Below are 24,727 nucleotides of genomic sequence, written 5' to 3'. Positions count from 1 at the left end.
TTGGTAAGTCATAAATCTAGAGTTTAGTAGAATATTATACAAGATGTTGGTGAAATGTGATGTACCGACCTTGTAATGTTATAAATAACAAAGCCTTGTTCTAAAGTTGATGAATTACAGCCAATAAAAAAAGTCTTTATACATCATTTTTTTTACTTCCCACACATATACATTGCTACTCCAAATAATTACCAACCCAAAAAAGCAAGGTCAACTACATCTTTAGCATATAAATTCCATCATTATTCAAGAGCACCGTGATCCCACTAAAAACTCGTTTGGATCCTTTTACACCTCTTGGGTGTCATATTGCGGATATAGGACAACAGGTTCGTGGTGGTCCACCAATTACTATCCAATTGGATGGCTCTTGGGATAAGGCCACAAACATGGGAGGTGCGGCTTGGGTTGCTTCTATGAACCCCCTACATACACACTTTAGTTAAAAAAGGTTTTTTTTTGCTATGCTCCGTCAGCCATTTTCACTAGAGCAACAACCTGTCTTCGGGCACTAGCATCGGTAAGGAATGAAGGACATTATCATCTCCATCTCTTCACTGATGTCCCAAATACTTGTGCAACTTTTGCGCTCGGATAAAGATATGGATATTACAATAAAATGGACGATATCTCAAATTCGAACCCTAGCAAAAGATTTCTCGTCGTGTCCAGTAATGAAGGTTTTGCAGAATCAGATAGAATCGGCTCATAACCTAGCTTGATGGTGTAAAAGACACCGAATAGATTTGTCTTGAGTTTTTTTTATCGCTTGTTTGTTTATTTGTTCGTAAGCTTTCTCGATGTTACTCACTTAACCTCCCAGTAGATGACAATTAGTTTGATTGGTTAAGGTCTTAAGAGGTAGCGCCCAAGACTTGAAATCAAATCTCGTCTACATCAGTTGTCCTCGTGGCTGTCTCTGCATTAATTTATTCAACTACCATCATTATAATTTGGGACAAGCTCGTAAAAACACCCAACTAACAATGTCATATTATATTCCTAAATCAACCAATAGTCTAATTTTAGAATATATGATCTTCTCCCAAAATTTTCTCTCGTCTCTAGCCAAAACTATCGGAGATTATCTTAATATGAAAGTGAACAAAAAGGAAACTAGAATTCCCCAAGAAAAAAAAGAAGTTTGGCAAACTTCAAGCCCCCCAAATTTCCCCCCCATATTTGCATCGACCCATCCATTTCCTTCAGCTTAACTGGGTCGATCAAATTGAAAACTCTTTGTTTTCCCCTCATTTTCCTCTTAAACAAAAACATTCATATTAAAACTTTGAGTGCCATAGTTTTATGGACATACCTTATTAGCATATGGGGTGCATATCTTCGAAGCGGGCGGTGTCGGCCTCGCCTGCTGTCGACGATTTGGAGGGGATTATTCGTCTTAAAAGGTCGACGACAAATAATAATCAACGTCAAGGTGGTCCTTGTCCATCCAGCACAACAACAAATGGAAACAACCAAAGCCAAACTTATGCGGAAACACAATTGTTACCTGTAAGGAGATTATCATCTGAGGAAGGAGATTCGGTGGGATTCGATGACGATCTTATTAATGAGAAAAGTGGTAAAAAGTTGAAGGGAGCAAAGAGTAAAACTTCTAATTCTACTTTCTCGTTAAACTTACGTTTTGGATCATCCAACAAGAGTCAGGTTGTTGCTGAGCAAACTGCCGCGGGTTGGCCTACTTGGCTGACTGCTGTTGCTGGAGAAGCTATTCATGGTTGGGTTCCTCTTCGTGCGGATGGTTTTCAGAAATTAGATAAGGTAATGTAACGTTACTGATGAATATAAAACCAATCTTGGGTTCTTCTTCGCGCTCATGGTTAGAGCTCCAAGACTAGTTTCTATGACCCATCGTTTTGGACTAAGTCCACATTTTTTCTTTGTTTTAAATGTTTAAGTTCAGGACGGTCTCAAAAAACTAGGGGCCCTGTGTTAAACTAAATTTTAAAATTAAATATTTTTTTTTGTTGAAAAGGAAGAGATGGGAGAGTCATTAATGGTCTTTTTTGGAGATTATGAGGAGAAGAAACACATAGAAATTTCTTTACTTTTGCATCTAACATTACACTTTATAAAATTGAAAAGAAATAATATGTAATTAGAGTTAGGTTTTTTTCCTCTTTAAAAGGACAACTAATCGAATTGGGCGCTTCAATTTTGGGGGCCTTGTGTAGTTGCTCACCCTGCACATGGCCTTAGCCGCCTCTATTTATAAGTCTCATTCATATGATGTTTGTTTTGGTGCAAAACCAGAATGTGCGACTTTTTCACCTTGGATAAATAAACATTGCAAATGATTTCAGAAAAACACTAAATTTAGTATATTTCCGTTAAAAGAATCATTTTCAACTGTCGTATACAAACATATATATAGACGTAATTGCTTTATAAGAAAAGTGCACTAATTTTAAAAAAATTGCGTAGATTGGACAAGGTACATACAGTAGTGTGTTTAGAGCACGTGAACATGCTACAGGAAGAATTGTGGCTCTAAAGAAGGTGAGATTCGACAATTATCACCCAGAGAGCGTCCGATTTATGGCAAGAGAAATAACAATTCTCCGCAAGCTTGACCATCCAAATATAATAAAGCTACATGGTTTGATTACATCAAAAGCTTCTTGCAGCTTATACCTTGTTTTTGAATATATGGAGCATGATCTTTCTGGTCTCCTCTCTTGTCCTGAAGTCACCTTCACCGAGGCTCAGGTTAGTTCCTTTTACACTTCTATCTAATTCTAGAGCTGATCAAGTACAGCCTGACCCAATCATAGGTACACCCTTTTTTGACCACTCCTTTCATTTCGTAATATAAGACACCAACGTTTTATAAAATTTTAAATGTAAATATCTTCTATAACATGACAAATAAAAATTACAGAAACGTATCATTAGATTTGTCTTGAAAGTTATTATAAAAGTATAGTTCTTAAGATTTTTTACCAACATGAATGGTAAGTAGTTGATGGTCAAAGTTTAACCTTGAACATCATGTGTGCCTTATATTTTGAAACTGGGGAAGTATGTCGGTTTTAAGTGCGTTTGGCCACACCAATTTCCTGAAGTTGGGCTAACTATGTTTCATTGTGATATTTGACCAGTACGATATTTTAAGCCAAAAATTTCCCACTATTGTTGGTTATGGTCTGGACCATGATCGGCTTTAGTTATATCCTTAGATATTTGAAGTATCCTAATCTATTTTTCTCCACAAGTCATGAAAAGAGTAAAGTTTGGAAAACAATGTGCATGCAGATAAAGTGCTTCATGCAACAAATCTTTTACGGGTTAGATTATTGTCATGGAAAAGGTGTACTGCATCGAGATATAAAGACCTCAAATATATTACTAAACAATGAGGGGGTATTAAAATTGGCTGATTTCGGATTGGCAAACTTCATGAGCACAAGGACCAAGCAACAACCTCTTACCAGTCGTGTAGTAACATTATGGTATCGACCTCCAGAACTATTACTTGGATCAACAAATTATGGACCGTATGTTGATATGTGGAGTGCGGGTTGTGTTTTTGCTGAATTGCTCATTGGCAAGCCTATTCTCAAGGGTAAAACCGAGGTATACACTCTCTATTTCCCGTGATCCACATTGCTACACATCTAATGGGTAGACAATGCACCATTAATAAAGTATTAAAAATTATTAATAATGTCGACTTATAATGCACTATCACGAGTTCACTCATGGTACACCCGGGTGTACCATGAGCATGGTACACCCACGGGTATTTTTGTAATAAATTAGAACTTTAGATGCTCATTTGACACCAAATTTGCTCATATGGGCATTTTGCTCATTTACTAATTTGCTCATTTTGTAATAAAAGTGTTTGCTCATTTTTTTAAATGAATAGAATTGTTTGCTCATTTGTTCATTTTGCTCATTATGCTCATTTGCTCATTTTGCTCATTTGGAGAAAAATAGTCTTGGCTGTACCATGCTGAGCTCATTTGGAGAAAATAGTCTTGGGTGTACCATGAGCATGGTACACCCAGGTGTACTATAAATATTTTTCCACTATCACTATTATCACTAGCATGTGTTAGCGGTGGGTAACTTACTTAGGGCATGTTCTCTTTGGCATAAAACAACTGAACTGAACTGATTGGAGCTGAACTAAACTAAAACTAAACTGAATTGAATTGAACTGAACTGAATTGAATTGAATTGAATTAAGTTGAATTAAATTGAATTAAATTGAATGTAATAAATATATAAATAATATGTAAACAATAATAATATGAATATTAAATAATAATTATAATGACAAGTAATAATAATGAATAATAATAATAATAGTATTTTGGATACTTCTAAATGATAGCTATAAATATATAATATTAATAATCATAAATTAATAATAATAATAATAATTAATGATAATAATAATTAATAATAATTATTTTATATTATTTTTATTAATATATTAATACTTGATGATGATATATAATAACAATAATATCTAAGAAGTAAATTAATATTACTATTTTAATAATTAGATTTAATAATGTAATAATATTTAGTAATAAAAATAATGATTGGGTTGGACCGCGAAAATTACATCATAAAACGTCTTGACGCGATTTGATTGGTTTATAGGCTAAAAAACGTGGATTTATTTGTGCTTTGACCTAAACCATGTTCCTCCTAATAATAATAGTAAATAATGAGTAAAGCTATAATAAACAACAACAATATATAGAAACAACAACAACAACAACAACAATAATAATAATAATAATAATAATAATAATAATAATAATAATACTTAATTGTAATGATATAATAATAATAATAATAATAATAATAATAATAATAATAATAATAATAATAATAATAATAATAATAATAATAATAATAATAATAATAAGAGTAATCAGTAAAATAAATTATACCAACATAATAATAATAATATTTAACAAAATGGTTATAAAAGAATGAAGCTTAACTGAACTGAACTGAACTGATTGGAGCTGAACTAATTAGAGCTGAACTGAACTGAATTGAAAATAAGTTGGGGAGAACAGACCCTTAGTAGGTAGACAAAGTTTTTTTTCCATTTATAAGATTAATATGAGTGCAATGGTGGTTGTTTCAACCATGTCGAACCCTTCCATGTGACTTATTAGTTATTGATGATAGGACGATAAATATTGCATGGTGTAAAATAATGATTGAAAGAGGACTCAATACCTTGAACTCTAAACTTTTTTTTCTTAGGAATACACATGTTAATCAATAGTTTAGCTCTTTTAAAAAATTATCATCTATAGTTCAGACCTTTATTGTCAAATTTTTTAATGTGCGTAATGATGACATGGTATGTAACAACTAAAGGGTGAGTGTCACATGACGCGTAGACTTGCTTTAAAACACTTTTCAATATGTTAGTATAGATTGACATAAATTCTTCGGTGTAATTGTTACACAATAATTTATGGTGTAAACAACACATAAACCACCATGTCTTTTGTAAAAAGAACTCAAATGACATGAAATAAATGATAAAATGACACACAAGATTCTTGTGATTCTTATTGGAATCAATGTCATTATACATGTTATGAAATAGTTATGGTATAATACGTTATACTCAAGACGCACTTGTAAATTGATGTGCTTAACTAATGCTTAATCAAATGGTGATGGTAATTAATGTGTACAGGTTGAGCAATTGCACAAAATCTTCAAGCTTTCTGGATCACCGCCAGATGAGTACTGGAACAAGTCAAAGCTGCCTCATTCTAGCATGTTTAAACCTCAAGCTCCATACGAAAGTTCACTGCGAGAAAGGTTTAAAACTTTTCCGGAGCATATTGTCACTTTATTAGAGAACCTCTTATCAGTTGATCCAAAGAATCGTGGGACTGCTGCCTCTGCCTTAAATTCTCAGGTAACTGCAATTTTTTTTTTTAAAAAATAAAATGAAACTGTAAATATGTATTTTTAAAATTAGATAATAGTATACAATAATTTATTATTTAGAGTTATACTTATATTAGTTATATACTCCATTAGGTCCGAAATAATATCACGTGTAGAGTAATGGATTAATGATAAACTAATATGAAAAACATGTGTCATATATAATGCTCACTCGATTTTCTTTTGCTGTTCTTATTTGGAATCTTTTCGTGAGAGAAAATTGGTCAAATTAGGAAAAAGTTTTGGAAACGAAAGGAGTATTACAGAAAGACTTAAGATTGATCTAGTGGGTTAATTGGAGGTCATCCTTTAATTTCATCCTTGTAACCAGTGTTCCAATCCTATTTCCTGACCCTACATAGTCCGATCTCCAATTTCCTCCCATTTATATAAGAAATATATTTTTTTTGTGTGTTAATTGATCAAATGTGATCAATTATTATCAAGGAAAAGATGAACAGAAACAAAGATTAACAAGAAGAGAGAGAGAGAACACATTACACTCAATGTGAGAAAATGTGAAGACTTGAATTAATTGAGTACCAAAACATTACATGAGAGTATTTATATGTAATGAGTAATTCAAGAAGGTTGCCAACAAGGCATAATAGAAACTGTAACTAATCAATAAGCCATAACAGAATTTGTAACTAACTAATCAGTTAGTTGAATTAATGAACTACTTAGGAAGATGAGCTGGCAGCTGAGGTGTTATCACCAATACCCCCCTCAAGCTAGGCAGGGAAGCAGCTGCAGAGTGAAGCATGCCTAGCTTGGAAACAAGCTGTTGAAACTTAGCAGAAGGGAGGACTTTAGTAAATACATCAGCCAATTGCTGTTGAGTAGGCATGTATTTGGCATCAAGAAGACCTTTAATGATTTTGTCACGTGTAAAGTGACAATGTATTTCAATGTGTTTGGTTCGTTCGTGGAATACTGAGTTATGTGCTATGTGTAGAGCACTTTGATTATCATAATAGAGGCGGACAGGTTTAAGATTTACAATACCCAGCTCTTCAAGCAACCAAACAAGCCATTGAACTTCAGAAGCAGGATTCGACATAGCTCTATATTCAGCCTTAGAAGAAGATTTTGACACTGCAGATTGTTTCTTACTCTTCCAACTAATAGGGGAAGAACCAAGAAGTAAAACATAGCTTGAAATAGACCTCCTAGAATTGGGACAAACCCCCCAGTCACTATCAGTATAGGCTTGTAGAGAAAGAGAATCAATGACCTTCATCAAAATACCTTGACCTGAAGTGGATGCAACATATTTGAGTACATGAACCAAAGCATTGTAGTGTGGTACCCTGGGAGAGTGCATGAACTTACTTAAGGTTTGCACAGTGTAGCTAAGATCAGGCCTGGTGTTTGTCAGAAAGTTCAGCTTGCCCACCACACTTCTATAATACTTAGGGTCATGGAAAAGAGCTCATTCATCAGCTAATAATTTAAGATTGAGAGGCAGAGGAGTATCCACTGCTTTAGTAGAAGAAATGCCAGCAAATTGGAGAAGTTCCTTGGTAAACTTATGTTGAGTAAGAGATATGCCATCAGCAGAATAACCTACTTCAATTCCCAGGAAGAAATGAAGCCTGCCCAAGTCCTTGATGCTGAATACTCTGTCAAGATGATGTTTAAGGGACTGAATAGATGTAGGATCAGTGCCTGTGATGATAATATCATCAACATAAACAGCTGCAATTGTCATTTTGTTGCTTGACTTTTTGATGAACAAAGAGTAGTCATGTTTAGACTGAAGGAAACCTTGATGTGTAAGTTCACAAACAAGTTTTGCAAACCATTGTCTTGAAGCTTGCTTCAAGCCATATAAGGACTTCTTGAGTTTGCAAACATTATTGAGAGGATTAGGAACACCTTCTGGCATTTTCATGTACACCTCCTCATGAAGGTCCCCATGCAAAAAAGCATTATTGACATCAAGTTGGAAGATATCCCAATGTTGTGAAGCAGCAATAGCATGAGGCTTCTGACAGTAGCCATTTTCAGAACAGGAGAGAAGGTCTCTTGGTAATCAATACCAAATTTTTGAGTAAAATGCTTAGCTACAAGCATAGCCTTGTATCTTTCTAAGGTTCCATCTGATTTCAACTTGACTTTGTAAACCCATTTGCAGCCTATGTGTTTTTTTTTCAGAAGCGAAGGTACAACATCCCAGGTATTGTTATGAACAAGAGCTTGTAACTCTTTATCCATGGCAGTAACCCAATTAGGATCTCTAGAAGCAGCCTTGTAAGTAGTAGGTACTTGGAAAGTTAAAGAAGAGACGAGAGTTTTATGAGAAGAAGGAATGATGTCAAACTGGACTAAATTACACCAGTGATGTGTAAGGGCAGTTGTGTGTTTGTGGGGAAGAGAAAAATGAAAATCAGTAAGATGAGAGGGGAGTTTAGTTGATCTAGAAGATCTTCTGAGAGGAGGAGGAGATGAGATAGAAGGGGCTGGAGAGTTAGTAGAAGGAATAGGGGTAGGAGAAGATGAAGATGAGGGAATAGAAGGAGTTGTGGGCTGAGGAGTACAGGAGAAAATATCAGGGAAATCATAATGAGATAATGGTGTAGGTTGAGTAGAAGTGGGGATAAAGAAAGGAAGTGGAGAGGTGTAAGAAGTTGAGAGATGAAATGGAAAGTGCTTTTCATGGAAGATAACATCTCTACTAACTTGGATTTTCATGGTGTGAAGGTTAAGTAATTTATAGGCCTTTTGATGTGGAGGGTAGCCTAGAAATACACAAGGTTGTGCTCTAGGATCAAACTTAGAACGGTTTTGTTTGAGGGTGGATGCATAACAAAGGCAGCCAAAGGATTTGAGATGAGCAAGGTTGGGTGAGTGACCATATAACTTAGAGTAAGGAGAAACATTTTGTAAAGATTGTAGAGGCAATATGTTGATGATATGAGCAGCAGCTAGTATGGATTCATTCCAGTAAGAAGGTGGTAATTTGGCTTGGAAAAACAAAGACCTGGCAACTTCAAGCAGATGTCTGTGTTTTCTCTCCACAACACCATTTTGTTGTGGAGTGTCAGCACAACTCTTTTGGCACACAATACCTTTTGAGTTGTAGAAATTCAGTATAGCACCCTCAGTAAGCTCTTTGGCATTATCAGATCTTACAGCAACAACAGGGAATTTAAATTGAGTAACAGCATATTGAACAAAATCTTGTAGAACATGAATTGCATCAGATTTATTTTTAAGAAAATGAATCCATGTACATCTGGTAAAGTCATCTACAATTATGAGAAACAACTTATAACCTGTATGAGTAGAATTTCTATAAGGACCCCATATGTCTACATGTATCAACTTAAATGGATTACATGTTTTTATTGAACTATGTGGAAAGGGCAGTCTGGTTTGTTTGGCTGCTGGACATAGTTGACGAATACAATTAGAAATGTGTGTAAGATCAAGTTCAGGTTTAATCAAGCTCAATTGCTTGAAAGGAAGGTGACCTAACCTTAGATGCCATAATTTGGCTATGTCATTAGGAGTAAAAACTACACTAGCATGTGCAGTAGGAGACAAAACAGTATTGGAACTGGATGAATCAGTACAGTAAAGTCCTTGCTTCAATCTACCAAGAACTTGTGGATGGGTCAGCTAAGGCCCCTGAATCAGGCAAGAATGAGCATTAATCTTGATTTCACAATCCATATCCAAACATAATTTGTGAAGAGAAACAAGATTAAACTAAAAACCAGGAACATGAAGCACATCTTTCAAGATAATATGATCATTCAATTGAACACTACCTATGTGAGAAATTGAGACTTTAGTGCCATTTGAAATTGTAATACTAGCAGCAGCATCTAGTATATGAGTATAGGAAAGAAAAGAAGACAGATCATGACAAATATGATCTGTAGCACCACTATCAAGAATCCATTCAGCATTAAAACTGGATAATAAACAAATTTCACCTGCTATGAAGGCATTAGCATGTTTAGGAGTGTTTAATTGCTGCTCAGTGCTAGTGGCCTGTTTGTCAAGAAGAGACATCAATTGCTTATACTGATCAACAGTGATGGTGGTATTAATCTCATCAGGCTGCTTGTGATTATCATAAAATTCATAAGAATCATCAGCATCATCATAAGTTTGCACCATATTTGCAGCCTTCTTTTCTTTGTTCCATGAAGAAGGAAAACCATGAAGCTTATAACATCTGTCAACTCCATGACCAGATGTTTTACAGTAGTCACAAAACCAAGGAGAAGGTTTCTTGTTCCCTGGTGAGAACTTCTGGTTGTTGTTTGATCCACCAGATGAGGATCCACTAGATTGAGATTTGTAATAATGAAATCAGAAGGTTTTCCAAGCCAATCATTATATCTCCTTCTATCAAAAGAAAGAGCAAGTGGCTCTTGTGGCACAAAATGACTAACTTCTTTTTGTTTCTCTTCTTGCATACAAATTTTGTATGCTGTAGTGATGGTTGGCAGGGGGTCCATCATAAGAACATTAGTCTTTACCATAGCAAAATCATCATTCAATTTCATCAAGAAGTTCATAAGTCTCTTACTCTGCTGAGACTGTAATAATTTTTGAGACAAAGTACATGTACAATTTGTACAAGTACATATAGGTAATGGATCAATACTATCTATCTCATCCCATATAGCCTTGATTTTAGTGAAGAAAACATAAATAGGTTCATTCTTTTCTTGATGTAACTTTGATAAAGATTGTTCCAAAGTAAACTGTTGTGTGGCTGAGGTATGACCATGCCTTTTTTCTAAATCCTTCCAAAGATCTTTGACAGTTTTACAAAACCACACACTTTTTGCAACATTTTTCTCCAAAGAAAACAACAGCCAACCTAGCACTAGATCATTGCATCTCTGTCAGGCTTTATAATCAACATCAGTAGGTGCAGGACATTTCAAAGATCCATCTACAAAACCCAACTTATTTCGAGAAGATAAGCCTAATATTACAGACCTCTTCCAATCATTGTAACTATTTCCATCAAACAAATCATGAACTAATTTTGTGTTACTACTATCAGCAGGATGAATGTAGTAAACGCTACCAAGAACAGTGGTAGGATCAACCCTAACATTAGCATTAGCTTCAGTACTAGCCATGATTTAACAATTTTCACCAATTTTTCAAGATGAAAAACAACCAATTATAACTTCCAGATGAAGTTTTAGACAATACTAGAAATCTCAATTCAAGAATTCAACAATTCAAGGAAGAAACTCATCAATGATCACAGAAACAATAGAAGAAATCAAAGAAGATTACCAGAAAAGATAATGCGCGGAATGTTATTCACAGAGAGAGAATCTCAGCTCTGATACCATGTTAATTTTTAGATTATATGAAAATGGGCCTGGGTAACCCAATAAGGAGGAGGAGAGTTTAGTCCACTTACAAGCTAGGAGGTTCCTTCCTAAAACCAATTGGTGATAGGAGGAGTAACTCCCAATCTTATAAAGTGGTTTATTCTCTCCTCTTTCTCCAATGTGGGACACTCACAAGTGGGCATTTCATGGGTTTCAACCCATCCCCTCACTTGTGAGTGTCTTTAGAATTTAGAGCTAACTGGAAAGGTAATCAGAAATAATCCTCTTAGGGGCTGGACATCATGTCGAGGTAAACCCTTGTCTAGTAGCGATCAAATACCCAGTTTAGACGAGACCCGCAACCCAGGCTCTGATACCATGTTAATTGATCAAATGTGATCAATTATTATCAAGGAAAAGATGAGAAGAAACAAAGATTAACAAGAAGAGAGAAAGAGAACACATTACACTCAATGTGAGAGAATGTGAAGACTTGAATTAATTGAGTACCAAAACATTACATGAGAGTATTTATATGTAATGAGTAATTCAAGAAGGTTGCCAACAAGGCATAACAGAAACTATAACTAATCAATAAGCCATAACAGAATTTGTAACTAACTAATCAGTTAGTTGAATTAATGAGCTGCTTAGGAAGCTGAGCTGGCAGCTGAGGTGTTATCACCAATATTTTGAAGGGGATAAGAAATATTAATCTTAACTTAAAAAAATAAAATTGTATAGTAGTACAAAATAGCAAGTCCTTCCACCTTCCAATTACATGTTGTGGGTTTGGTTTTTTATCAAAAAAGGTTGGGGACTTATTTGGTAGGTTACTTAGATGCTTTACAAAAGAGTGTTAATGCAATTTAACTTATCAAATTTGAGGGAAAAATATTTTGAGGGGATGTTACTACGTGTAAGCCTAGCTCCTTGAAAGACTACTTTTCAAAGTTAATGATTTTATGCTACATTACAATATCTAGATGTTTTAATTTGTTTACTTTGTGGCCTTGCACCAATATTTTGTTGGTTTTTTTTATATAGAATAACAAGCTTGTGTTAATTTATGTTTTACCTCAGCTTTTCAACACAATGCCTTATGCATGTGACCCATCAAGCTTGCCGACGTATCCACCTAATAAGGAGATCGATGCAAAATCTCGCGAAGAGTCACGAAGGTAAAGATCCTTGTATTGCTTGGTACTTGGTACTTGGTAGAACATACTACTTGATCGTTCTTTTGGGTGGCCAAGTGTTTTAAGTCTTACAAAAGAATTTTGAGGGGGGGGGGGTATAAGTCTTACATTTCTATATTTTGTATGAGTCATAGGCAAAAAAAAAGAAGGAAAATCATCTGTTTGTTTTTTATCTTACTCGAAGAGATACTACCGTCCAACTTTCCAAGCTTTACTAACATATATCTCCTATAAATATCGTTTGTGGATTTGTCTTAAAAATTAAATCGTGATCAATGATAATCAAAATTATTAAGAGTTACAGAAGTTCTTAGGTGTATTTGTTACATCATGATTAAAGGTGTAACAACCCACAAAGGGGCCCTTCTTCGGTAAAAAGAAATAAATCGACATGAAATAAATGACACAATGACATAAGATTCATGTCATTATTTGTGTAATCCATGTAATTTTTGTTGGAACCTATTTTATTATCCATATTATACAATAAGTTATGGTGTAACATGTTACACTAGAGACGTATCCTAATAGTTTACCATAAAATCAAATATAGGATAATATTTCAAAATATTTTAAGACTCAAAAAGGATATTGAGTAAACATAGTGTTTGGCCCTAACTACTTGATGCAGAATTTTTCATGACTAATTGTTATATATATATCACCATTAAATTGATCTACCCAATCCTATGTCGGCAGGAGAAAGACTAACAGAATTCAAGATTCCACATCATCATCAAGAATGCATAGAAGGGGTCGAAAAGGATTGCCAGAGCCTAGTAGCGTTAGCATGTTAGGAAGACCTGGACAAGAGGTTTACTCTTTTCTTTTCTTTTTTCTTGAGGGAATGAGGTTTACTGTTTTCACCTCAATTGTTACGTAGACCACTCTTTACTTTTAAAATTGTCAATTTTTTTTTTATGAAAACGGTCACCGAACTGTAAATATGCTATAGCTTTATCACCTGATATATACTACCTCCGTATCGAATTAAAATGCAATAAATCCACTTTTATGCATGTCGAGATATTATTTTGACCATAAATATCTATAATTACATATAAGTAAAAATTATAAAAATTACGTTGTATGAAAGTGCGTCGAGACAAATCTAACAAGATCCCACTTGGTGAAATTGTTGCATTTAATTCGGAAGGGAGGGGAAGTATAAATTATAAAATTAAACAGAAATGGGATGTACGAGCTTTATGTAAATGATTGTACTAATTTTACTTGAGAAAAAAAAGATTCTATGAATCTGTACACACGTGTATTGCAAGAGCTACATAACTAGTTCATTATTGGAGATAAATGATACATAAATGTGCTAGGCTCACAAGCCTTGATCAAACTTCCATAGTATGAAAGTATGCCTTTTTTTCATAATAAACTTTGTTATAACTGTTAATCTAACTAATATTGATTGCTTATTAATCCCTATTGTTTTACTAATTTCCAGGAAACTCAAATGAATAGAAAATATGCTAGAAGAAATGGTACAAATGCACTAGTTACTCAGACAAAAAAGGGTGATGATGAGATATCAATAGATATGAAGTCAGATGTTTCTCAAGTAACAAATGCATCCCAAGGTGACATCATGTTTGCAGGCAACGGAAAACCAGCACCAGCTTTTACTTTGCCTAAAAAGAGAGTTGCTAGTGATGCTACAATCTCTTCTTCCAAAAATCTAAATACTGACCCTTCTAGTGTATTATGTGCAAATAAGATGTTAGATCCACATCCAGAAGAGTATGAAGATGTCCAGGCTAATTCTAGAGATGATGATTCAACCAACATCAAAGGTCAGTCACATGAGTTTTCTTATGAGGCAAAGTATAAATCCCAATTTATCAATCTAAATGGCTAATGTTCAAACTGTCCCAATATAAATGCAAATTGTGTGTCGCATGACTATTAATCGATGTTAAAGCCAAAGGTAGGTAACTTTCACTTTTCACTTATAACCCTATAAGCTATACCTTTTTTTTAACTACTATTACATACTTTTTTTTCTTTCAAATAACATTTTTTTAAAAGAAAAATAACTTTTTCTTTATTAAGAGGTAGTTTTTTTTTTTTTTTAAAAAAAAAAATACCCCTAATTTTTGTCAATTCTATCTTATACATACATTGCACCTATACAACGCACACTCATTTAAAAAGCTGATATGTTGAATATGTACACTGAGATAAATTTAAAAATAATCTATATGTATTCACATTTGTTTTTCTTATTTGAAGGAAATTTTAAAAGACTACTTTCATTAATCAAAGCCATACCACATCTATGATAAATAAAGAGTAACAACGAACAAAAATATAACAAAGTCAAACAAAAACTTTCAATGAAAGAACTAAGAACCTAAAAACATTAGTTTGAACATTTGGCACATTCTGGATTCTTTGTCTAAACACATTTTTTCACGAGTGGATTTGTTGTTCCATAAATTCAAGAAGATATTGTTTTAATGACTTAACTATCTACGCTGTAAAAAAAAAAAAACTTAACAATCTACAGATGAATAATTGATAACCATTGTAGAATAGCATAACAAACCATCAATAAATCAATACTATCCATACTATGAAAATCGAAGATTATGAAAACTCTTACATAATAAGGAGAGAAGTCCCACCAATAGATTGGATAAAACAGTATTTCATAAAAAGAGGTAAATATAATTTGTCATTGAAGATTGAAAGAGTAAACAATATCTAGGTGCTTAAAATTGTCAAATGTGGTGGATGGAAGCCCCTTGACTTGATGAAGAAGGATGTTAGGGTTTTTTTTAGAGTGAGACGGGAAGAGAAAGGTATCCTATTCACTTGAGAGATTTTTTTTTTGTTTTTATATATTAGTAAAAAAATCATGGTCAACTTCTTTCATATAGCATAAATCAGGTAAAAATGAAGCATTTAAATAGCGAAAAAGTCAAATTGTTGCTTATGTTTTGAGATGGACGGATTGCGTGACTTTATATATATTTTTCAAAAATAAAATTCTTTAATTTGTACCAACTTTGAATTATTAGTTATATTATATTCTAAAACTGCAATTTATTGATTTTCATGTTTTTCCTTGGTATAATTGTAAAAATGAGCTACTAAGCGCAATGATGTAGACGACATTTGATCCTTGGTTTATGATACCACCATTCCACAAGACTTTACCATGTAAACTAGATGACATATATTCACACTGATCTTCATGTTAATATACCGTAAATCTTTCTTAGGGAAAACATCATTAGTATTTTTTTTTTTGAAAATAAACATCGTTAGTATATCAATGAATGCTGGAAACTCTAATGGTATGATCGTTTGTTTTACAAATTTCTATTCGAGGATGTCGACACTATACTTTTATGGTGCAATTAGATTAATAATCACGAAGACCTTTCTATAATCAACAATTGCTGAAGGTATAAGCATAGGATTGTCACAACTCTCAAGCCATTTCCATCGTAATGGCAATGAAGAGGTACTTGCAATTGTCTTATTCTGAGTTGCTACTAATTTTTACTTGTGAATTCTTATATATATACATACATATAGAAGTGAGTTCATATGAGAATGCATACTTACATGAGAAATGAGAATGAATTTTTCACGCTATAATTCTTATGAATTAGTAATGTAACTCTAATGAAAAAGTGATATAACTCCAAAAAAAGAATATTAGAAAAATAAATCGAAAAAACTAGGTTTTTTTTTTTGGGTTCAAAATTTTTTAGGGGGTATAACTATAATGAACAAGTGTTGTAACACTAATCTAATCGTGTGGCTGAGATTCATTCTCATTGCTCATGTAAGGAGCATTCTCATGTGATCTTGCTCCTATATATATATATATATATGCATGCGTGCGTGCGTGTGTGAATAAATATGTTAAGAAGAATAACGTAATCGAACATAATTGTTACACATGGTTAACTCATCAATCCAACTTTAACACCAAACCCATTAAGCAATGACTCTATCACTAGAAGAAAGGGTAAGAGAAATCCCAACTCGTGTTTTAGTCAAAAGGCATGAATCCTATCAATAGACCAATTAACCTTGGTCAACCAATAGCAAAACCCACAATTAATTGATCTATACTTGTCATAATTTGTGATGATGATTGAAAAAAAAAAGAATAGGAGAATTTTACTCCATCATCGCTTTCATTTTGAGCTCAAGTTCAAAGTGTTTATTGAATGAAAAACTCTGAAGAAATCTCAAGGAGAGAAAAATACAAAAGTGTTTGGATGAAGGCTATAAAGAAAACTAGATTAGCCTTTACACCAAGCTCACTAGAATAATACAGCTAGGAATAGACAAGAAATAAAATAACTAAAATATTACAACATAACTAATTTTATGTAACAACCTAACAACTTTAACTAACTAGTTGGAGCTGGTACTTGTTGAGATGATTGCATAGTTAACATGCTTAGATGATCATCTTGTTGAAGCTGCTGATATGGCTTACAATCGGTAGAGGACTGTCCAACAACCCCCCCCCCCCCTAAAACTTGGTTGTGGTTTAAACAAGTGAAGTTTGGAGAGAAGATCATTGAATGCAGCAATGGTAAATTTTTAGTAAAACATCAGCTAGATGGGAGGAAGTAGCTAGGAAGACAAGTGAGTTGAATGAGCCCTTCTAGAACTTTCTTACAAGTGAAATGATAATCTATGTCAATATGCTTTGTCCTCTCATGGAAGACAGGGTTCTTTGCAATGTGGATGGCAGATTGGTTGTCACAGTGCAAAGTACTAGGCCTAAGGTTAGATACACCCCATTCAGTGAGTAATTGAACAAGCCAAGGGACTTCAGTAGTTGCATTGCCCACTGCTCTATATTTGAATTCAGAAGAGGATATAAAAATAATTGGTTGTTTCTTAGATTTCCAACATATGGGAGAACCTCGAAGTTGTAAAACATAACAAGTAGAATTAGAATCTGAGAAGGCATGTAGGATAATGTCAATAGAAGCCTTTAATATGATACCTTGACAAGTGTTTTAGCAACATACTTTAATGTGTGAATGAGAGCATTAAAGTGAGTTTCTCTAGGAGCTTGCATAAACCGACTCAAGGTCTGGACAGTGTAAGCTAGATCAGGCCTTGTGTTAGTAAGAAAATTAAGCTTACCAAAAAGGCTCCTATAAAAGAGAAGGTCAGCAAGGAGAGAACCTTCATTTGCTTGAAGCTTTAAGTTGACATGAAGAGGAGTGACAATAGTCTTGCATAAAAAAATACCCGAGGTCTCCAAAAGTTCTTTAGTGAACTTGTTTTGAGTGAGAACTATTCCCTAAGGCATATATGTAACTTCAATACCCAAGGAATAGTGTAGTTTACCCAAATCCTTGATGCTAAACACAACATGTAAGTGAAATTTAAGAGCAGTGATAGATGACAAATCATTACCAGTCAAGATTATGTCTCAACATAAATGGTAGCAATAGTGACTTGAGAACCAACTCTTTTAATAAAAAGAGAATAATCATTCTTGCATTGAGTGAACCCTTGAAGCAATGACTCATCAAGGTAGTTTATAGCAAACCACTGCCTAGAAGCCTCTTTAAGCATAAAGTGACTTAGTGAGCTTGCAGACATGTTCTGCAGCAACAGACAAAAGGGGGAGCTTGCACATAGACCTCTTCATGGAGATCACCATGAATAAATGTGTTGTTAACATCTAATTGGTACAAAGTCCAGCCATAAGAAGATACCAAAGCAATGACAGACCTAATTGTTGCCATCTTAACCACAGGGAAAAAGTTTCTTCATAGTCAATCCCATGCTTTCGATTGTACCCTTTTGCCACCAATATAGCTTTGCATCTTTCCCAGGTTCCATCTGATTTTAATTTAACCTTGTAAACCCATTTGCAACCTATGGGTGTTTTGCCAGGTGGAAAGGCAACAACATCCCAAGTGTAATTATGAGCTAATACTTGTAGTTCTTGTTGCATAGCATGAACACAATTTTTATCCTTAGAAGCAGCATCATAAGAGGTAGGTTCAGTCAGGGAGGAAACTTGTGCAATAAAATCTTTAGATTGGTGAGAGAGAGTATCATAGGCTACCAAATTGCACCAATGTGAACCAAGATCCTGAGTGACAGAATGACAGTAATAGTCTATTAACCAAGTAGGGACTCTAGTAGGCAGAGGTTTAGATGGAATAGAAAGAGAGAGATCTTGTATGATGGATGATGTGTCAATGATGAGAGAGTCTAATAATATGTGAGAATTATTGTAAGATGAATCAATAGAAGGAGGTGAATTAATAGGTTCTGTAAATCAAGGAGGAGAATGCAAAGGAGGTGGATAAGATGGTATGGATATACAATGAGGTGGAGAAGGGTAATCATCATAGTATGGAGTGAAAGGATCAAACCTTGAAATATATGACATTGATTTGATTTATGAAGAATGAATTGGAAAATAGGAGAGGAAGATGTAGTAGAAATGTGAAAAGGGAAGTGTTTCTCATGAAACACTACATCTTTAGACACTGTAATGGTGAAATCATTCAAGTGAAGAACTGTGTAAACCTTTTTAGTAGAAGAATAGCCAATGAAAACACATCTGCCAGCTTTAGGATCAAACTTGGTTCCATAAACTTTAGATGCTGAAATAAAAGTAGAAAGCCAAAAGACCTAAGGTGAGCTAGGTTTAGTTTAGTCTTGTAAAGCTTTTCATATAGTGAGATGTTATTTAAAACAGGAAGAGTCATCCTATTTATTAGATAGGATGCACACATGACAAACTCACCCCATATTTCACAGGATGTTCAGATTGGAAGCATAGAGATCTAGCTGTCTCAAGGAGATGCCTATGCTTCCTTTTGACAACACCATTTTGTTGTGGTGTGTGAGAAATAACTTGTAAGATGTTCTATGCCCTTAGCATTATAGAAAGTAACAATAGCACCTTCAGACAACTCCTTAGCATTGTCTGATCTAATGCATTTGACAGAAGCATCAATTTTTTTTTTTTTTTTTAGCAAAGTTCACAAATTCTCAATGATGTGAGCATAATCAGATTTAATATTTAACAAATGAACCCAAGTGGTTCTAGTAAAGTCATCTACTACTGTGAGGAAAATAGAGTAGTCACCATATGTTTTATGTTTGTATGGGCCCCAGATATCTACATGAATCAACCAATAGGAAATGACAGTCTTGGCTGCTTAGCCATATGACATATTTGACGAATGTTGTTTAAAAACATTGAATCGAGTATATCTAAGAAAACATGTGTTTATTTGATGAAAGGGAACACGTCCTAATCTCAAGTGCCACAATTTATCATCATTATTAGTAGCACAAGTAAGAGAGTGAACATAAGTAGAAATAGTTGTAACTACATTTTTATTTTGATATGACTGTCACCTGAAGTATGGCAACTCTTTTCAGCAAAGTATAAACCTCCTTGAAGCTTACAAAGAATTATTATCTTGCTCAAGGTAAGATCTTGTATCAAAATGAGTGTCATTGGTAAAAGAGACATGACACTTCAAATCTTGACACAACTTATGCACTGATATGAGATCAAAATGGAAGTCAGGTACATATAATATATCTAATAGTACTATATGATCAGACAACCTGACTGTCCCAATGTGGGTGATCAAGGCTTTTCTTCCATCAGGAATTGTTATTGCATTGTTAGGGCATTTGAGTGGGGAAATTGTTTCAAACATGTTCTTGATATGACAAATGTGGTCAGTTGCACCACTGTCAATAATCCAACCATATTGAAAGTGAGATAGTAAACATAGTTTACCTGTAAAACAAGCTCCTCTAGGTGGATTTTCTTCAGAATCTTTGGATGTTTCCCCTGATTTCAAAAAATTCAGCAACTTTGAATATTGTTCTTAAGTGAAAGAAGCTGTAACTGTAGTTTCAGATTATGACTGATCTTATTCTTCTCCTCGAGCAGCATTAGCATATTTCTTTGGATAACCAATTATTCTCCAACGCATATAATTTTGTGTGTCCTGTCATCTTGCAGTGATCACAATATAAATTAGAATTCCTTCTAAATGGAACATTTTTTCCTGTGTCTCCAACAGCTTGAAAATTGTTTCTGTAAGCTTGATTCTTATCCTCCTCCTGTAGACTGAAATGACTGAAATGGTATGCTATTCTTGTTATCATAGAATTTCCTCCTATCAGCTCCAAAAGCAACTACATCATTACTACTACTGCTTGCTATATCACTCAGTTGTTTGTACTTTTTCTCTTATAACAACATTTTATAACCCTAAACCCTAAACTACATCAATATGTTGCTCCTTGTTTGCTGATAAGTATCTTTCAATTTCATAAGAATTTGTATCAACCTATGGCTTTGTTGTATCTTAATGAACTTTCCGGTGAGATTGCAAGTGCATCCACTACACTCACACACTCGCATTGGATTCACATCATCAAATTCATCCCAAATTACCTTGATCTTGGCAAAAAACTCAACAACACTTTTAGTTTCTTAATGCACAACACCCAACTCTTCTTGGAGAGCATATAACTGAGTAGAAGATACTTGACCATATCTTTCTTCCAATTCTTTCCACATCTCAGTAGCAGTATTATTGAAAAAGACACTTTTATGTATTTGTGATTAGTCATAATACTCCTAGAATCCAACCAGTTACTAGATCATTGCATCTGATAGAAGCCTTATAATTCTTGTCAGTAACAACAGTTTTGGAGAGATCATCCACAAATCACATTTTATTCTTGGAGAATAAGCCAAATATCATTGATCTCTTCCAATAACTGTATCCTTCACCATCAAACACCTCATAAATGAACTTATAATTGTTGTTATCAGCAGGATAAATGTAATATACTGTGTTTGGATCATGTGTTGGTTCTAATACTCTATTGTTATTGTTTGATTCTCCTGTCATCTTTAAATCAATTAACAATTCTTTAAAATTTATCAATCAATTCTTCAAGAATAAAATCAACCTCAAACTATCTCTTAAGCAGAATCTTGAAATAATTCAACCTCAATGTTATATGGATCAATTTCTCCAAGAATTTCAACAAAAATAAACCTCAAACTTCTTATACTTCAAATTGAATCTAAATTTTAATCAATCTACAAATTCTAATCCAGAATACGAGAAATAAATTCAATATAGACTAAAAAGAGAAGAAATCAAACCAGATGAACAATTCAATTTCTGAACAACTTCGTCAGACAAATTTATCTTCGAATCTACTAAAAATTTGCGAATTTTTTTTCAGAAACTTATCTCCAGAATCTTGTGCTTTGATACCATGTCAGAAATTGTGATTATGATTGATAAAAAACAACAAGAGAAGTTTACTCCATCATCGCTCTCATTTTGAGCTCAAGTTCAAAGTGTTTATTGAATGAAAAACTGAATAAATCTCAGAGAGAGAAAATACAAAAGTGATTGAATGAATGCTAGAAAGAAAACTAGATTAGCTTTTATACTAAGATCACTAGAGTAATGCAGCAAGGAAGAAAGAATATATAAAATAACTAATATATTACAATGTAACTAACTTTTATGTAACAACCTAACAACTTTAACTAACTAGCTGGAGCTGGTATTTGCTGAGATGACTGCATCGTTGGCATGCTTAGATAATCATCTTGTTGTAGCTGCTAATGCAACTTAGAATCAGTAGAGGACTATCCAACAATACTACTCCAAACGATGTGTCTTATAGGTTTGATCACCGTTTGGCTCTGATCAATTTGGACCAAAAAATTATTTGAAATAGTTTAGTACAATAGAAATGTGTTACCACTTGATTTGTTCTGGGTTGCTTTAATGGATAACCGTGTCATTTTTACTTATTCATACTAAGCAAATAAATCTGACATATTAAATGATAAAAAAATCAACCTGACAAATAAAAGTATAGCAATTATAAAAATATTCTTATCTTTTGTCTGTCAATATTAAATTTATTGATTATGTGTTAGATGATTAATTTTGATAGTCATGTGTGAATATATCTTACTCTTTGCAGATTTGGAAAAGTTGGATAATAGCCTTTATAAGAGTCGAGGATTAGAAAAATTGGCTTAAGCCATACTTTAAGCAGCATACCACCCTTCATAATTATTTATGATTTTTGGATCGGATTTTCAGCATTGTGGGATCTACTGGAGAATTTAGTGGGTTTTCTTAATTTTAGTTTTTTCCATTGTTTTTGCAAAATGTAAATTGTGAAAGCAAAGGGAAAGTGATAAAAGATTGTGTATAAAGTTTATCTTTGAGAATGTGCTTATTGTTACATAATATTAATTAGATTGTAATCATGCCACTCAAGTTACAACATAGTTCTAGAAAGTCCAAATATTATCAATCTAGTATAGGGATGCTAATTGAGTTGAGTAGCTCGTGAGCATTTCTAATTCAACTCGGTTAAAACATGGTAAACGCTCGACTCGAGCTCAAACTTAACTAGATATATTAACAAGTCGAGTTGAGCTAGCCTAAGCTCAACTTGATAAGCTTGTGATCTGTTGGACAAACTTTTAATCATTATATATGTTACAATATTTCAAATATCAACTAGTTTTTAGATAAAATATTAAATTGTTTATTTATAAGTTATTTGAAATGACTATTAGAACTAAGAACTTTACATAAAATACATAAGGTAATACGTTAATAAGAAATAGAGAAAACTAATCAACCTTATTGGTGGTACTGACACCGTTCTATCATAGTAGTCCTTGACCATTGCATTAAAAAAATAGTAGTCTTTGACTTTGACTTCTTGAGTGCATACCTTTCTTTATATTAGACCAACATTGGTATTACTCTGTCGATTGTGCATTATTTGTTGATTTTCTGTTTGAAATCTAGTCTTGATTTCTTCTAAGTAGTAGTTTCCTTATTCAACGAATTTCTTTATCTCCAAAGGAGTAATCCAACGACTTAATTGATCTAAAACATACTCAAGGTTTGCAATGTACTCAAGAGGTGGTGAATTGAGTCCTTAACTAATGGTGAGTATTTCAGATTCTTTCAATTTAAAGGGGAACCAGTTGGACTGGATCCTGGCAGTGGAAACACTTGAACTTGAAAGTAATAATGAACACACCAAATTTAACGAGATTCAGCCAAACAAAGGCCTACGTCCTCCTACTCTATTTTTCTTATTAATCAGGTCTGAAAAACAAGAATACTCTTGCACTCTCCTGTTTCCCTTGATCCAAGATAACAACACACTCCACACTAGCTCTAATGTACTATTTCGCGCTTGAACTCACAAGCACTCGCAAAGGAACTTACAAACGTTACCTAATAATCTCTAACTCTTATGTTAGAGATTCAATAGAAACATTTTTTTTCTTACCTCGTGCTTTCTTACATATCAAACAATGATAATATGAAGCTCTATGAGACGCGTATTGTATTTTAGGAAATTGTTTTAGTTATTCTCTATATGAAGGCTCTTCGAAAATACTCAATAAATTATGGAGAGCATCAAAGGTGAAAGAGAATTATGATATCAAATTTGTGATAATCTTAAGTTATGCACTAGTAGAATAATTGCTTATTGCTGCGGTGATATTGCTGTGGTTTTACCCATACGCAGCAATATATAACGTAAAAAGAAAAGGAAAATCATAAAATAACCATATTGTTGCGGTTTCGGCCGAAAACCGCAGCAATATGGTTTAGACGAATTTTTTTTTGAAATTTTTTAACTATTTGACCAAATATATTGCTGTGGTTTCTGACAAAAACCGCATCAATATATTAAAATAATATAAGAAATTATTATTTGAACCTATTGTTGCGGTTCCTAAAAGAAAACACAGCAATAGGGTTTAAAATTTAATAATAAAAAAAATCTAGGGTTTTAATCCCTCCTCTCTACCCCTCCCTCATTTCACGCCCACCACTTCAGAATTTCTCTCTTCCTCTCTCTCTCCTCCTCTCTTCCTCTCTCTCTCCCATCCTCTCACTCTTCCATTCTGTTCGTCTCGCGTTCCGGTCGTCTTCAACCAAGGTCGTTCGCCAGATTCAACGCCCTTTGTCTTCTCCCTTCTAGTCGTCGGTTGTTCGTCTTCTCCCTTCCAGTCGTCGGCCGTCGTCCCACGCGAAGTCGTCAGATCAGTCGCTTTCAGCCGCCTCCGCCGTGCATTCCTACTCTGTACCGCAGATCTCTCTTCGCCACAGATCTAATTCCTGATCCTTCGTTCGTCGTCCGTTCATCCACTGAAACTCAAAAAACTCATCTCACCGG

At 34.0% G+C, this 24,727-nt stretch overlaps 1 protein-coding gene across 2 annotated transcripts; it reads left to right on the top strand.

Moving 5' to 3' along the window:
* The first annotated feature begins 986 nt into the window (after positions 1 to 986).
* Positions 987 to 22,781, top strand: LOC104887306 (protein IMPAIRED IN BABA-INDUCED STERILITY 1). Of its 2 annotated transcripts, XR_007270981.1 has the most exons (9): positions 988 to 1,782; positions 2,446 to 2,730; positions 3,277 to 3,597; positions 5,705 to 5,932; positions 12,366 to 12,463; positions 13,181 to 13,295; positions 13,941 to 14,286; positions 15,863 to 15,965; positions 22,493 to 22,781. XR_007270981.1 is itself a non-coding variant. In XM_048638422.2 (8 exons), the coding sequence occupies exons 1-8, from the start codon at positions 1,327 to 1,329 to the stop codon at positions 22,549 to 22,551; spliced, it is 1,908 nt and encodes a 635-aa protein (XP_048494379.1). In that variant the 5' UTR covers positions 987 to 1,326; the 3' UTR covers positions 22,552 to 22,781. The 2 variants fall into 2 exon arrangements, 1 of the variants encoding a protein (XP_048494379.1); XM_048638422.2 differs by lacking the exon at positions 15,863 to 15,965 and having other exon boundaries at positions 987 to 1,782.
* Positions 22,782 to 24,727: the final 1,946 nt, after the last annotated feature.

The sequence above is a fragment of the Beta vulgaris genome, chromosome 2 (assembly GCF_026745355.1).
Source record: "Beta vulgaris subsp. vulgaris cultivar EL10 chromosome 2, EL10.2, whole genome shotgun sequence".
NCBI lineage: Eukaryota > Viridiplantae > Streptophyta > Magnoliopsida > Caryophyllales > Amaranthaceae > Beta > Beta vulgaris.
The sequence above is the reverse complement of the archived record's forward strand: the minus strand, read 5'-3'. Positions and strand labels throughout refer to the sequence as shown.